Source organism: Gopherus flavomarginatus, chromosome 2 (genome assembly GCF_025201925.1).
Source record: "Gopherus flavomarginatus isolate rGopFla2 chromosome 2, rGopFla2.mat.asm, whole genome shotgun sequence".
Lineage (NCBI taxonomy): Eukaryota > Metazoa > Chordata > Testudines > Testudinidae > Gopherus > Gopherus flavomarginatus.
Window position 1 is genome coordinate 14,750,216 of NC_066618.1, and position 16,407 is coordinate 14,766,622.

Here is a 16,407-nt window from a genome sequence, read left to right on the forward strand (position 1 = left end):
CTTAAATCCTACCAGTTACATGTAATCTAAAAATGAAACCTTGTAATTTACCAATCAGGAATATAGTGCAATTTCTTCCCCAGCCCCATTTTTCTCTAAGTGGGAACACTTACAAGACAATTGGAAAGCTAAATGAGGTTGTTTGTCGTTGACAGCTTACCTTTTCAGTAGTCACTTATCTTGAATCTTCTTTTTAGTTATTTCCACTACTAGGAGTAAAATCTACTGCAGGAGGAAAAGGATGAAAAGATGGCTGACTTTTCACTACCGTGTTCTAACCATTTCCGCCAGTTCACGCCTGAATCTTTGGCTGCTATTGAGAAGCGAATTGCTGCCAACAAGAAATACAAAGACCACCAACCTAAAGAGAAACCTCGTCCCCAACTTGACCTGCAGGTTTTCCAAAAGCTGCCTACTCTCTATGGGAATCCTCCTCAGGAGCTTGTTGGGAAACCACTGGAGGATCTTGACCCTTATTACAATGATCACAAGGTTAGAGACAGCTTATGCCAAGGGATCTGATTTCATCTCTCCTTAATCATTTGTCAATAGGGAGCCTTTTCTGCTTTAGGAGTCAGAGAGTTAAATTTGGCAGTGCTTCCCTTGAATGATTATATTAAGACAGTTGTATTCAATCAAGTTATAATAAAAAAGACATTATACTTTGATCACTATGTGATCATGTAATAAAACCTTAGTTTTAAACTCTACTAAGCATAGAGAATAAAATTCATCAGCATGAGGCATGTGCACCATTTACATTAGTGGTGGGCAAACTTTTTGGCCTGAGGGCCACATCGGGGTATGGAAATTGTATGGCAGGCCATGAATGCTCACAAAATTGGTGGTAGCAGGGCAGGAGGGGGTGAGGATTCTGGCTGGGGATGCAGGCTCTGGGATGAGGCCAGAAATGAGGAGTTCAGGGTATGGAAGTGGGCTCCGGGCTGGGGCAGAGAATTGGGGTGAGGGCTCTGGCTAGGGGTCTGGGCTCTGGGGTGGGGATGAGGGGTTTGGGGTACAGGAGAGTGTTCCAGGGTGGAACCAATGAGTTCAGAGGGCAAGAGGGGGATCAGAGCTGGGGCAGGGGATTGGGGCACAAGGGAAGAGGGGACACTCAGGTGTGCAGGCTCCGGGCAGTGCTTATCTCAAGCAGCTCCCGGAATCATGTCTCCCCTCTGGCTCCTATGCAGAGGTGCGCCCAGCTGGCTCTGGACACTGCTCTGCCCGCAGGTGCCATTCCCAGCCAATGGGAACTGTGGGGGTGGTGCTTGCGGACAGGGCACAGAGCTGCCTGGCCATGCCTCTGTGTACTATGTAGGAGCCAGAGGGGGGTAATGCTGGCTGCTTCCCAGGAGCTATGCGGAGCGGGGCAAGCTCCCGACTCCACTCCCCAGCTGGAGCTGAGGGTTGGATTAAAAGGTCTGATGGGCCGGATGTGGCCCGCGGGCCGTAGTTTGCCCACCCCTGATTTACATCCTGCTTGAGCCCTCTAAATAAGGCTTAAGTGGACTTAGGAGGTATATGTTAGCCCTCTTCGCAAGGATGAATGTCACCCACACTGAATATAACATAGGACAGACAACATAAAAATCTGTTGCTGCATGATGACTGAGAATGGAGTTATTGGTTTTTATCTAAAGTATCTTCCAGCCTACTAGACCTATATGTAGGCTGAATCAAAGCCGCTACATTATGTGCAGCTTCTCTCTCTATAGGCTGCTAATAACCAATACCATTTAATACAGTCTGTTTCCCTATGTTACAAATTTTAATAAGGAAATACTGCCTGTTTTCAAAACCACCAGTTCTTCCAAGTACAAAATGATTTCTAGAATATATTTTAGCTTTTAAAACATGAACCCAGATTTCTCACATCCCAGGCTGTTGGCTTTACTAGGATGGCTTGCTCTAATTCTCTTTGTTTAAATAATTAAATATAAATGGCACCGACACTTGCCTGGGAAAAGTTTCAGGTTTGACAAATCCACATTTTTCAATGAAAAAATTGTTTTGTTGAAAAATTCCTGCCCAGCTCTGGTCAATATTAGTGAATGCTGAGTCACTGGTTCAGCAAATAAAGGCCCTGATCCTGCAAATGCTCTCACATTTTATACATATATACACTTGACTCACCTGAATAATCCCATTTACTTGAATGAGAATGCTGACATGAGTAAAATGACTTCTATGCACATTTTGTGGGATCAGGGCTAAAGGAAGAAGTTTCATAGTGCGAAATTCCAATTCAGTAATTAAGTGCCTAAATTTACCTTTAAAAAGGGACATGAAAAGTTTTCTCCAGAGTACACAATATTCTTTACTGAAACTTTAAAAATGTGTGGTACAAATATATAACGAATCAAAAAAGGTAACAAACAAGAATTACAAGGATTCTTTCAATATAAACAAACAAACAAAAAGCAAGTCAACCATCAAACTTTTACACATAATTATTTGCAATTCTGCCAACAATACAAACCCTCAATGTCCACAGTTCACTTTCTGGAGAAGTTTCATTAATTAAGATTATCTCTGTTTTTTTTTCTTAAAGACATTTATGGTATTGAACAAAAGGAAAACAATCTTCCGATTTACTGCCACACGTGCCTTGTGTATACTTAGCCCTTTTCATCCGATCAGAAGAACAGCGATTAAAATTTCAGTACATTCATATCCTTTCAGTTGGTTTCACCTATTCTAGTTTTTTTCTAATGGGTATGAAATAATATGGGTGTAATACTGACTGTGTCATATTTAGAATATATCCTGGATCTAGCCTGTTTCTAAAAGCAATAGTGCACCTGTTTCAGATAATGGCACAGATAATTGTGAATTATTTTAGAAATGACTGTTACTAGTATATGAAACAGGAAGTGTACAGGGATCCACCTACAGGGAGGAAGGATGGAAACCAGGTAATAGAGGGCCTAATTCTGATCTCACTTATACCTGTGTTTAACGCCATTAAAATCAATGGGCTTGTTTCACTGTGGTGTTTCACCAGTTTTATGCTGCAAAGTTATGCTGAAGTAAAAGTGGAGTATCACAGTGGTGAATCAGACGAAAGGACTTGATCCAGCCACTGTGGAGATCTAAGTACCACCAGTCACACAGAGCCCTGCAAGGAAGTCCTGTGTATCTTACAGAGCTGTGTGTGATCTTACACTCATTCTTGCTGCAGTAAACAAGCCTCAGTGAAGAGGTGGTGCACATGGCTCTGCAACAGTGCAGGGAGGATGATTCTGTTGAAGATCACCTCTCCAGCATGCTGAGTTGGGGGTCGCATGGGCTGGCCAGCCTACTTCAGACATGTCCCTTCTCCAGCAGGGCTGTCCGTATTCAGGTCCATGGTGTAGGTGATGGGTCTTTTGAGGTCCCTGTCTGTGAGGATGGCTCCTACAATTTCAGCTAGTAGGCATAGCGGAGGCAGGGGAGGGAGGGAATCTTTTTTACACACACACACCCCACTTCTTCCTGAAGTGCATATGTGCAAGGTGCATGGCTCCATGCCCCATCTGCCCCCTGCACACTCCTCCACAATTGGTTGCACATGGATCACATCTGCTATGTGGTAACTATATGTGCCTAACTCTCTGCACCAGTTGCAAGTGGAGAGCCATACCAGCAGGGTCACTGAGTTGTGCTCAGCGCTGTTGCAGATCTCATATGTGTGGTAGTGTAAACCCCTTGCACCATCATCAGGATCAAGCCCATAGTTACTCTAGTGTTAAAATCAGTGTCAGTGCTATCAAAAGCAGTCCTCTGCATTTTGTTCCTGGTTTTTTCTTTGTTACCTTGGACAAGTTACTTAACCTCTTTGTTTCTTGATCTGTAAAAAGGGTGTAATACAATACCTGCCTTGAAGTTTCATGAGGAATTCGTTATTACCATTACTTGTATGGCAGTATTCCCCAAGGGCCCCAGCTAGATGTCGTACAAACACAAAGTCATAGTTCCTATCCTCAAGAGTTTATAATATAATTTAAGACAAGACTCCACAAATGAGTGGTAACAAATTGTAAAAAGGAAGAAAAAGGGTAGAAGGAGAGTAGTGCCAAGCAGTGACATCTCCCACATATCTTGTTGAACAAACTATTCCTGGGTGAGGAATAATCATTTTGTGGCTCATGCATTGAACTGGGACATTGACATCTGGGTTCAATTCCCACCTATCAACTATCTGTGTCACCCTGGACAAGTCACTTAGGCCCAGAGACGCAAAGCTATTTAGGCTCCTAATTTCCATTTAAGCCTTAATACCATTGTGGATTTGGACCTTTGTCTTCCTATATGTAAGAGGAGGATAAAAATAGATCCTGCGTCCTAACCTTTGTTGTTCTTATTTGTTTAGACTGAGTTCTTTGGGGTAGAGACAGTCTCTTATTAAGTTTTACATACCGCAATGGAGTCCCAATTTTAGTGGCTTGGGGTCATTGTGGTCTGACATCAATATGAATAACATACAAATAGAATTGTTAATTATGTCCTAAAATTTGAAATCAAATGTTAAATCTACAATGATTTAAACATTTTTTGTATTAGTGGAATGTTTTGATTACACTGTAATGTTCTTTACCTTAACTCCTGTTACTTACATTGTTCACTATTTTTATTATGTGCACTATTTTAATCAATTGTGTCTTCATGGCTATATTTGAGACTCGTAGGAAGTCTAAGTCACCTAAATTTCGTGACTGGAGCAAGTATGTTGAGTAAGTATTTCTGTAGGAATTTATTTTTCCTAATTCTCTAGTTCTAATTGATTAGTTAATTGGCCTAATCTTCTAGTCCTCACACAAGATAACATCATGTTGGAGTCAGTAGGAATTTTGCTTCTGTTAGAACTTCAGGATTACTGTTTTGTGGATATAGGGCCATCTTCTTCTTTCATTTGCTGCATTATAAATCCAGAGTAAGTCTTTGGGGTCACTCTGGATTTTCAGTGGGGTAAATGAAAGCAGAATCAGGCATTTAGTGCCAAAAAAGTGCTAAGTTCTTTTCATTATCTTTTGTCGACATTTAATTGTTCTAAATCCTAAACTCCTCCCTTAATTTTTATTATTTATTTTACTGAAGCAAGTCTCCAATAAATGTCATTATTGACTACGAGAAAATATAAGATCTTGCAATCCTTACAGAATTCGTTTCTGTAATGTTGATTTGTGCGCTATTTGCTTTAATAAAATGGTCTGTCAGATGCTTCTTGCCCATGGAACTTTGTTAATAAGGGGCCTTTTCTTCAGCATTGGCCAGATCTTGCAATTTTATCATGAATATCAAAATATTTAGTGTTTTTTCTTTAAGCTTCAACTCCTGAGTTGTGAAAACCTGAGAATCTCAAGCTTCATTTAAAAAAAAGTGTAAACTTCTATCCCTCTCAGTTTCAAAGTTTGAAAAAGTGAACCCTAATAACCCCAACATCCATGGCAAAGAACCCACAACCTGTTACTTTAAACATTTGTTTTACGCCAACCACCTGACTTTTTGGGGCCTGACTCATGATTTTCAAACATGCCGTGTTGACAATACTGAGTACTCCAATGAGCTGTATGCAGGAACTCATGTTTTCAGGGGCCAAGGATAAAATCTGAAACAGAGCCCCTGCCCCCATCCTTCCAAACAAATACCACTGAGGTGAGGCTGTGGGAAATGGGGGGGTGGGGAAGGGTTGGAGAATGAGCCTGCCCTGCACTCACCCTGCAGTAGTGTCTCCTCTCCCTCTGGGCATTGCAACCTGGCATGCAGGATCACAATGCCACTCACTCAAGTTTGAAGCACCAGTCAGTTTGTGTCAAACTAGCCTCTTTACCCCTCTTTGGGAAGCCCTGGCTCTATCGGGTTGGATCCCTGTGCCTGAATGAATCCCATTAACATCAGTTCATCTCCCTGTGGGTGCAGGATCAGCATCTAAATTAATAACTTCAGTCTACCAGGTCATCCACTTTGCTAACTGTAATATCTGAATAAAACTGTTTGATTTTAATATATATCCCGCTTTGAAAACTAGTGTACATCAATATGTTTATCTGCAAGAGGGTCAAAATTTAGACAAAGTAATATATGCTATGGTAATTCAAATACCTTTCCCCCCCCACACACCCTCAGAAAAAAGGGCTACATTGCTGTCAAATAATTCCTGAACATATTTTCTGAATACCAGATGCCTTTAAAATTCTCTGAGATCTCAATCTTGCTGAAATGATAAGTGCACTCAGAAAAGCCAGCAGAGCTTTTACTGCTAGTTTCCATTTTAAAGAAAATGCTGCCTTTAAAATTGAAGTCCTGTAAATTTGTATTTCTGTGAGCTTTTTTCCAGCATTCTTTAAAGAAAGCGCTACCAAATGCACAAAATGAACAACATAAAATGCACTGAGCAGCCACTTTGCATTCTTGAACCAGTGAAGATATGGATTATTGTCAAAAAAATTAAAAGTGGACAGTGATTTGGGGTGGCTCAAATTCAGGATGCCCAACCTGAGTCACTTTAAAATTTTAGCAAACAAAAAATGGTCACACGTAAGCAAGTATACCACAGACACAGATGTTGATAGCCACATGGAAACTTCTGGCAGCTAATATTTCAAGTTGCCTGTAGGAGTTAAGTCCTGATCCAGTGCCCACTGAAATCAATGGGAGCCTTTCCGTTAACTTCATTTGAGGGCACTGGGTCAGGTTCTTGGGCAAAGAGACAGCTCAGAGTGAGTAAACTGCCTGTGCCACATACCCTCCTCCATTAATTGCTAATGTTTTCACATTTCTTGGACACTTTACTCCCCAGGTACACGTTCACAGCCATTTACACTTTTGAAGTACTGATAAAAATATTGGCAAGAGGATTCTGGCTGAATGAATTCACTTTCCTCCGAGATCCGTGGAATTGGTTGGATTTCAGTGTCATTGCTATGGCGTAAGTAAGAACATGTATATTTTAAAGGGCTATTATGAAGTTTAAATTATTTTTGCTTGTGTTTATTTTCTCTAGAAAATGCCCTTAAGACATAAGATTGTAAGGAGTGATAACTGTATCTAGTGGTCTTGTATTCCCTTTGTTGTATGGTAATAAGGGATATCAACAGCATGCCAATCCCACAAAAAGAGGGAAAGGGGATTGTACAGAGGGTAAAGATAGCAACATATATGATATAGTCAATGCCATCATATAGCCATCAGCAGCCCCTTTTTGTGAAATAGGAAAAGGGTCTGACTTGACAGGAAGTGAGATGTAATATCTATACTGTCATGAAGTATCTGTGTGCCACATATGTGCAGACATCATGGTAGTCAGTGGATTAAATCTGGGATTGTCATCACCAAAACAGTGTGATCTTGAACTTTCTGTAATTAGAAAGCAATAAAATAAAATTAATTAAACCACAGTATTACAGGCTCCTCCTATCACACAAGCTTGCCAAGAAGGTCTGCAATCCACAGGAGTTCAAGACCCACATGGGATGTCAAATTTTTCTGTCACTTTCTTTTACAGCATAAGTAACAAGGGGGAGGCAGAACTTGTTACTCCACGGTTTGATTACTCCAAACTTGCCTGAGTGATGAGAGCTCCAAAGGAAGTAGGCCTTTCAGTCCCTTATCTTCATTTCCTTTTATCACAATAAGGCAATAAACAGACAATACTATCATCCATAGTGTTTCCAGTTATTTCACTGTAGATAGTATGAAGTGTACTCCATCCCAACAGTGACAAGAGCTTCTCCCTGCAGAGGTCCTCTGAGCTGCCTGCACAGACAGCTTCTCATTCACTGTACTCCCAGTGACAACACACTGACTGCAGCTCAGTCACCAGAGGTGAGATGAGGAACTTCCTACCACACACGGAGACAGCCACAGGACTTTATAGTTCCATTAAATTCATAGGTCCCTTTTACTAATTCCTAGGACACTATTGACAACCATTCTAAGGGAAGTGTCGCCAACCAAGGCCTTGGGTCATGCCACAGTTTCCCCTGTTGATTATGTAAGTCAGTCCCGAGTTAGGCTTCACCTTCAATAACCCATTGTTCAAGGAAGGACTTTATTCATTAATCACCATTAAATTAAAATAAAGAATTCCAGGCTTCAGTTTTCCTCCTCATCAGAGGATGATCTTTCTCACCATCTCTAATCAGTAATTTGTCATCAGCCCCCCTTGCATTCCATACTTTCCCGGTCCACTCCCATCCACTCTGGAGTACAGTCTCGTGTGCTGCTATTTCTTGACAGAGGGCTAATGTCTCAGATACTTGCTTTATCTTCAGAGTGTCTTTGTCAGCACACTCTTTATATTCCTGCTTCCTCTCCGGGCTCAAACTGTAAACCTCTCTGATCCAGAGATAGGTACCAACTCTCTTCCTGGACCTTGCTGATTGACTAGCTCCCCACTGTCTCCCTTCTCCCGTGACTCTGATAGTTCTCTTTGGGCTCTTACTGTCTAAGCTGCCCTTCAGGGCTTGTCCCTACAGCAGTCTATTTCACCTCCTGTTGGTTCCTCCAACCTGTTACAGTCACAGAGCTTCGCTAAAGAGCTTCCTCTTTATACTATTCTAGCAGTCTCTGTCTGTGAAGACATGACTCATTCTAAAGTCTCCAACTGCTGTATTGCTCTCCCAGCAGAAATTGAGGTGAGTGAAGTCACCCATGAGAACCAGGGCCTGTGATCTAGTAACTTCTGCTGGTTGCCGGAAGAAAGCCTCATCCACCTCATTCCCCTGGTCTGGTGGTCTAGAGCAGACTCCCACTACAACATCACCCTAGTTGCTCACACTTCTAAACTTAATCCGGACACTCTCAGGTTTTTTCTGAAGTTTCATACTGGAGCTCTGAGCAGCCATACTGCTCTCTTACATACAATGCAACTCCCTCATCTTTTCTGCCCTGTCTGTCCTTCCTGAACAGTTTATATCTATCCGTGACAGCACTCCAGTTAAGTGATTTATCCCACCAGGTCTCTGTTATTCCAGTCACATCATAGTTCCTTGACTGTGCCAGGACTTCCAGTTCTCCCTGCTTGTTTCCCAGGCTTCTTGAATTTGTGTATAGGCACTGAAGATAACTTGCTGATTATCCTGCTTTCTCAGTATGAGGCAGAAGTCCTCCCCTCTTGCGCTCTCCTGCTCGTGCTTCCTCCCAGCATCCCACTTCCCCCTTACCTCAGGGCTTTGGTCTCCTTCCCCCTGTGAACCTAGTTTAAAGCCCTCCTCACTAGGTTAGCCAGCCTGCTTACAAAGATTGCTCTTCCCTCTCTTCGTTAAGTGGAGCCCATCTCTGCCTAGCACTCCTTCTTCTTGGAACACCATCCCGTGGTCAAAGAATCCAAAGCCTTCTTTCTGACACCACCTGCATAGCCATTCATTGACTTCCACAATTCAACAGTTTCTACCCAGGCCTTTTCCTTCCACAGGGAGGATGGACGAGAACACCACTTGCACCTCAGACTCCTTTATCGTTCTTCCCAGAGCAACGTAGTCTGCAGTGATCTGCTCAAGGTCATTCTTGGCAGTATGGGTTCCCACGTGGAGAAGCAGGAAGGGGTAGCAATCTGAGAGCTTGATGAGTCTCGGCAGTCTCTCTATTACATCGTGAATCCTAGCTCCTGGCAAGCAGCACACTTCTTAGTTTTCCCAGTCGGGACGGCAGATAAATGACTCAGTCCCCCTGAGGAGAGAGTCCCTGACCACCACCACCGACCTCCTTTTCTTGGGAATGGTGGTCGTGGAACCCCCATCCCAAGGTCAGTGATTCTCATGCTTTCCAATTGGTGGAGTTTCCTTCTGTTCTCTTCCGTCAGATGCATCATCTTGTCCACTCTCCGCATTAGTACTTGTGCAGAGAACATGAAAACGGTTGCTCACCTGTATCTGCATTGCTGGTACATGGACGCTCCTCTTTCTTCTTCTGGAGGTCACATGCTGCCAAATTTCTTCACCGTCCCTCTCTCCCCTCAGCACAGCCTGCTCCGATTCTTCAGAATGTTGTGCCCATAGAAGCATATCTTGACGTCTGTCCAAGAAACCTTCATTTTCTCTTATGCAACACAGGATTGATACTTGTTTCTCCAGACCTTGAACCTTCTCTTCCAATATGGAGACCAGCTTGCACTTTGTACAGACAAAGTCGCTTTTGTTCTGTGGAAGAAAAACAAACATGGCTCATCCTGTGCAGGGCACAACAGCTGATCGCTCACCATCCATATTACCTTCCTTCTAAGAAAGGGAATAGTCTACTATGGGAATAGAGGAGACTGTTACAGGGTGGAATTGATTCATTTTCCTATAGTGAGGAGAACAGATGGATTTTTTTCCAGGGATGAACTATGATGTAGGAGGACTTGATGAATTTATTGTGGCCTAGAGAGAAGGCAAACTTTGAAGTATTACTTGGGAATTTGATCAAAATTAATTATTTTCTCCTTTTTCTGGCCAATATATTTTTAATAAGTTCTGTGTTGCTGTTTTTGGCTAAATTTGGAAGTTCATGATATTGTAGGATGTTGGTAGCATTCATAACCAAGCACTAATTTATAAGTATGTGCTATTTGAAATAATCAGGAAATGAATCCTTGATACATAATACTCAGGATGAGACCTTGACGTTTGGTTTGTTAATGCTCAAGATATTATATGCTCAGAAGGGTTAGCAATTAAGAAAAGTTTTTATAAAGTATTTCCACAGTTCATTCAATTCAATAGCATATTGTGTCATGTCTTTATTTTACAGATATGCAAGGGAGTTTAGTGATCTAGGCAATGTTTTGGCCCTTCGTACATTCAGGGTTCTGAGAGCTTTAAAAACTATTTCAATACTCCCAGGTAAGAAGCCCAGATTTTTGAATATTTTCTGCCAACTATAAGTGATTCTCTCCTCCAACCATTTCATTGGTTTTGCAGGTCTTTTGTCTTTTTTTATGAGTGACTTTGTGTTACAGAAACAACTGAATTTGTAGATCAGGGTGGTGTCTCAGGATTGTTGGCCCAGTCAGAATAATTTAAGCACTGGAAACAATCTGCCATTTTATTTATTTTGATCATGTCTTAAAGCATTTTGCTTGATTTTTATAATATCTGTTACACAGAAGGCTGTTCTAATTGTTCTTGTTTATCATTGTTTGACTGTGCAATGTTCTTAATAACTCAGCAGACTTCTGTTTATAATTAATATTTATTATTATTGGGTCAAATCCTATTCAGTTTTTACTCATTCCTTAATCAGGCAAATCAATTAGGCATTCGCAGGTTAACAACTGTAATCAAATTGGATATGATTGATGGGTCTCTTTCTGATCCCCTTGTATTATTTTGCTGTATGTATTTAGTATTGACAAGTCCTCCCAAAGTAGCATCATTGCAAATTTAATTAGCAGGATATTCATTCCCTTTTCTAGATTATGAAAGTCAGATTCTCCCTGGTCCTTGAATTGCTGAGAGTACAATTCATGCAGGAAGGACAAAAGGAGCCTTTCCCCTTCCATACACTGCATACTCTCTGCAAAAGTGCTAGGAACAATTGCTTAGACTAGAGGAAAAACTTCTTTTCTTACTTTGATTACTTATGTTTCATGTGGACTGGACTATGTTTGTATTGAAAAGATACATGAAACACTGGCCAAGTGTTTCACACTATGAACTTGTGGCTGCTGTATGCTGTTTTGACTCTCAAAAAGAATGATACATGTGTTCCAGTTTTTTAGTCCTTAAACTGCTGAATTTTATCTCTCTAGGACTGAAGGTCATCGTAAGTGCACTTATCCACTCTGTTAAGAAGCTCGCTGATGTGATGATCCTGACCATTTTCTGCTTGAGTGTCTTTGCCCTCATAGGCCTCCAGCTCTTTAAAGGCAATTTGAGACATAAGTGTGTCAGGAATTTTAACTTCACCAATGGAACTCTTTATTTGGATGACAAAAAATGGGGCTCCCTTGATGAGTTTATTAATGATACAGGTATGTTGTCCTCTTGTTTCCTTTTACGATGGTAGATTTTATATATATTTTGACTCCTGCACTTCAAATTATATTGAAAATACAGATGAACTGCTACCACAGGACAGTGTTAGTCTTTAAAATGCCAGAGTGGTTTGCAAAGGTCCAGGAATGATTTCTGCTATTGATGCTACAATTCCTTTCTTTTTTCCCCCCATCAACCCATTATTGGAAACAGTGTTTATAAAGTTTCCAATAATAGTCATCTGTGTTTCCCAGTATGATACCATAGTAACCGAAATGCATATTAGCTCATTCTTTGAAGTAGTTTACAGAAGTTCGGTCTTGCACAGTGTACTAAGCAGTTATAGACATACAGTTTGCTATACATTTAAGAAGTCTGCAGATTTATGTGTGTTGATGTGGACTGTGAACAGTTTTAGCTGAACTAAATATTCAGCTAAAATGTATGTTTTTCCTTATAAATAAGTTATATATCTCTTTATTCCATATGTGTTTCTTGACTACAATTAGTGCTGAAAATATGGATGAGTAGAACAGATATCTGAAAACACAACAAAGCATCTTCAGAGGACAGAAAAAGTGGAGGTGCATCAAGGAAGAAAGAGCTTTATGAGGAAAAAATATCTCAAAATACATGAGAGAAACCACATGAGAAAAAACATTTGCATATGCTGAATCTTGGGAAAGTTTCACCACTGAGTGAAATCTCCGAATACACCAGGAAATTTAGACACAGGAGGAACTATCAATAAGCACTGTGTTTGGAAAAAAACTATACTTGTAAAGGAGAGGTTAAAATACACAAAAGAATCCAGCCAGGAGGGATGCCTTTTGCATGCACTGAATGTGAAAGATTTACTGAGATGAAATCTCTCAAAATCCAGTCAGGAGAGAAATTATTTATATGGGCTGATAGAGGGAAAACTTTAATGGTAAGGGAATTCTCAAAACCCACTGGAAAAATCCACACAGGAACCGAGTCATTTACAAGCAGGAATATAGGAAGAGCCTCACTCAGAAGACAATCTCTAAAAATACTAATGAATTCACACAGGAGAGAGATCTTTTCCATGCAATGGATATGTAAAAGCTTTGTCTACAAAGAGGAATTTCAAAATACACAAGAGGAATAACATAAAAATAAAACCACTGACCTAGCCCTCATTTTTTTCTTTTAATTTTTAAATGTTCCTTTACAAACATTAACTTTGCTGTGTTGGACTTAATTTATATTTCATTGTAGGATACACATTTGTGATTCGTAATGTTGCCCTTCCCCTGAGGTGCGGCTCAAGCCTCTCTGGGGACACTTACTACTTAGAGTGACTTCTCTCTTCTCCTTGCATGGGCTGGTCCTGGGATCTTTATTGTGTTGTCTGGTGCCTCCACCCAAGGTGACTCATCACTGTGCCCAGAGCACAAGGGGTACTGTCTTTTCGAAAAATGATTAATGCTGCTAATGGGCAAGGAGTATAAAATCCACTACATAATGGCAGAATAAAGCACATCTACACAAAGCAGAGCAAAGAAATGACACGCCCAGAAATTATAATATAACAAAGGAGGTCTTTATTCAGAGCAGGAAAATGGCATCTGGGAAAGGAAAGCCCTTAGGGTTAACTTATAAGTACTAACACATCAACAAATTTCCCACCTCTCAGCACTCACTACTCTTCTCAAACCACAGCTCCCTCCATGGCATCTTCCCAGCCAGATGGCATGCTAAGGTTGAGTCCAGAGACAAGTGCTGCAGTGCTGTGAATATTGGCCAGCATAAACACATGAAAAAGGATCCTCTTAGAGTGTCTTCAACTCTGGATGGGGCAAGGTCATCTCCTGGCTCTTTAGTCTGGAGTTCTGGGGGTCTTGGCTGGCCTTTGGTAGACAGTGCTGAGTTGGATTGCTGACACTCTACACACTGCTGTGGATAGGGGTGGAACTGCCTGAAACCATGCACTAGATCCCATGGCAGTTCAATTTTCTTTCTGGGGAGTGGGAGTTAGAGACTTCCTGAGCAGCTGTTGTACTTTTTCAGCTCCTTGTCCTCCCTCCACTGCTTCCCTCCTACTGTATGTTAAATTGATCATTTTATGTTATCTTAAAATAAATTGTAATTTTGTAGCATCAGAGTAGCACAATTTGGGGGGCTAGAGCAGTGCAAAGCAGCCAACGTCTGTTCTAGGTCCAGTACTATTAAATATTTTCATTAAAAACTTGGATACTGAAGTGGAGAGTATGCTTATAAAATGCTTACAAAGTACTAGCAACCCCGCAGAGGAGTTGCTAGCACTTCAGATGACAGAATTAGACTTCAAAATGATCATAGTAAATTGGAGAATTGGTATAAAATCAGTAAGATGAAAGTCGATAAAGTTAAGTGAAAAGTATGATACTTAGGAAGAAAAAAATGAACTTAGGAAGTACAAAATTGAAAATAACTGGCTAAGCAGCAGTACTGCAGAAAAGTAGCTGGGGGTTACAGTAGATCACAACTGAATCTAAGCCAACAGTGTGATACTGTTCCAAAAAAGTCAAATGTCATTTGGCAATGTATTAACAAGTATATTGTATGTAAGACATGAGAGGTAATTGTCCCACTCTTCTTGGCACTGGTGAGACCTCAGTTGGAGTACTGTGTTTAGTTTTGTACACCACACTTTAAGTAAGATGTAAACAAATTGGAGAGGGTCCAGAGAGAACAACAAAAAATGATGATAGATTTCGAAAACATGATCTATTAGGAAAGATCAAAAGATTAGGTATCAATGGCTGTTAACCAGGATGGGCAGGAATGGTGTCCCTAGTCTCTGTTTTCCAGAAGCTGGGAATGAGCAACAGAGGATGGATCGTTTGATGATTACCTGTTCTGATCATTCCCGGTGGGGCACCTAGCACTGGTCACTGTCGGAAGACAGGCTACTGGGCTAGATGGACCTTTGGTCTAACGCAGTAGGGCCATTCTTATGTTCTTATGTTTTGTCTAGAGAAGAGAAGGCTGAGGGGGTATGTGTGCTAACAGTCTTCAATTATGTAAAAGATTTTACAATAAGGATGGTGATCAGTTGTTCTTCATGTCCACTGAGCGTAGGACAAGAATTAATCGGATTAGTTTTCAACAATAGAAATTCAGGTTAGATATTATGAAAAGCTTTCTAACTATAAGGATAGTTAAGCAGTGCGATAGGTTTCTTGAGAAGGTTGTGGAATCCCCATCCTTGGAAATTTATAAGAACAGGTTAGATCAGAGGTTTCCCAACTTTGGGGCATGCCCCCCTAGGAGGGTGTGGAGGAATGTTTGGGGGGCGCAATGGGGTATGGGCTAGCCCCCACAGGGGGGATGGAGAAGGAGCACTAACTAGTCCTGCCTGACCCCTAGCCATGCCCCTGGCCATGGCTCTGTTCCTGGCTGTGGCCCCAGACCCACTCCCAGCTCCAGCCTCTGTTAATTTTCCTCTTCACCCCACCCCTGAGCCACAGCCCTGCTGCTACCCCAGCTCCCTCGTTATATCGGGGTAGAGGTGTATTATGGTTTTCTCAACTACAACAAATGTATGGATTATGTTGATAAGCTTCCAAAATAAAATAGGGAGAAGTTTAAATCCTTAGTTTTGGAAGGACAGCTGATAGCTAGAATGTCCTTATAGGCAACTCTGGAAACTGTTATGTCAGCTTCATGAACTAGGCAACATCAGTAGTTATGAAGTGGATGTCTTGGCTCCAAAGTTCAGGCATTCAAACAGAGGTTCAGTTAACTGTGGAAGATCTTCCCTTTGTGGTTCAGACCTTTTCAGCCCTAAAACCAATGACACTCTCCACATGTTGAAAGGTCCCCTAGCCACACTTTGCTCTCTTATAGTGTATACATCTGCAACCAAAAGAAAACAAAGGAGACCTTGTAGCTATTCTAAACAGAGAACATCATATGCATTTTCTTTTACCAGAGAAAAACAGAACTCCATAAAAAGAGGAAGTGTTTCCAGAGAGAAGAGTTTCTGCACCAGCCACCTCTCAATTCTACTCTGAACCTACAAACATCATTTTGACAGGTTGATCGAGATTCGCACCACAACCATTTTAATAGATCTAGACCCTTCTTCCACTCCATTTGGGAACCATCTACACTTTCTCCCAAAATTATGGGACTCTCTAACAGACTGCAGGAGACTGAAGATTGTCTCAGTACTTTAGTCCATAAGTCCCATTCTGCACTTGCCCCTCACCCCCTTCTGATGACTTTTCAGGGACCCCTTTCATGAGAGACTATTACAGCAGGACCTAGAAATACTTCTGTCTCTCAGCGCAATAGAAGACGATCTACAGGAATGCAAGAAGAAAAGTTTCTGCTCCAGTTAGTACCTTATACTAAAGAAGAAAGAGAGAATGGAATCCAATTTTGGATTTGAGAGGGCTCAACATTTTCATACACCATTTTAAATGCAAACTGTCACATTAGTCTTCATAATTCCATCTCA

General features: G+C 41.2%; 1 protein-coding gene across 1 annotated transcript in view; it reads left to right on the forward strand.

The window, feature by feature from the left end:
* The first annotated feature begins 237 nt into the window (after positions 1-237).
* LOC127045481 (sodium channel protein type 5 subunit alpha-like) overlaps positions 238-16,407 on the forward strand; it is a 117,750-nt gene continuing 101,580 nt past the window's right edge. Inside the window, exons 1-6 of the mRNA XM_050941524.1 lie at positions 238-492; positions 2,552-2,670; positions 4,596-4,712; positions 6,779-6,907; positions 10,711-10,802; positions 11,711-11,932. Coding sequence (XP_050797481.1) covers positions 250-492; positions 2,552-2,670; positions 4,596-4,712; positions 6,779-6,907; positions 10,711-10,802; positions 11,711-11,932 — 922 coding nt within the window. The 5' untranslated portion in view covers positions 238-249. The remainder of the gene's footprint in view (positions 493-2,551; positions 2,671-4,595; positions 4,713-6,778; positions 6,908-10,710; positions 10,803-11,710; positions 11,933-16,407) is intronic.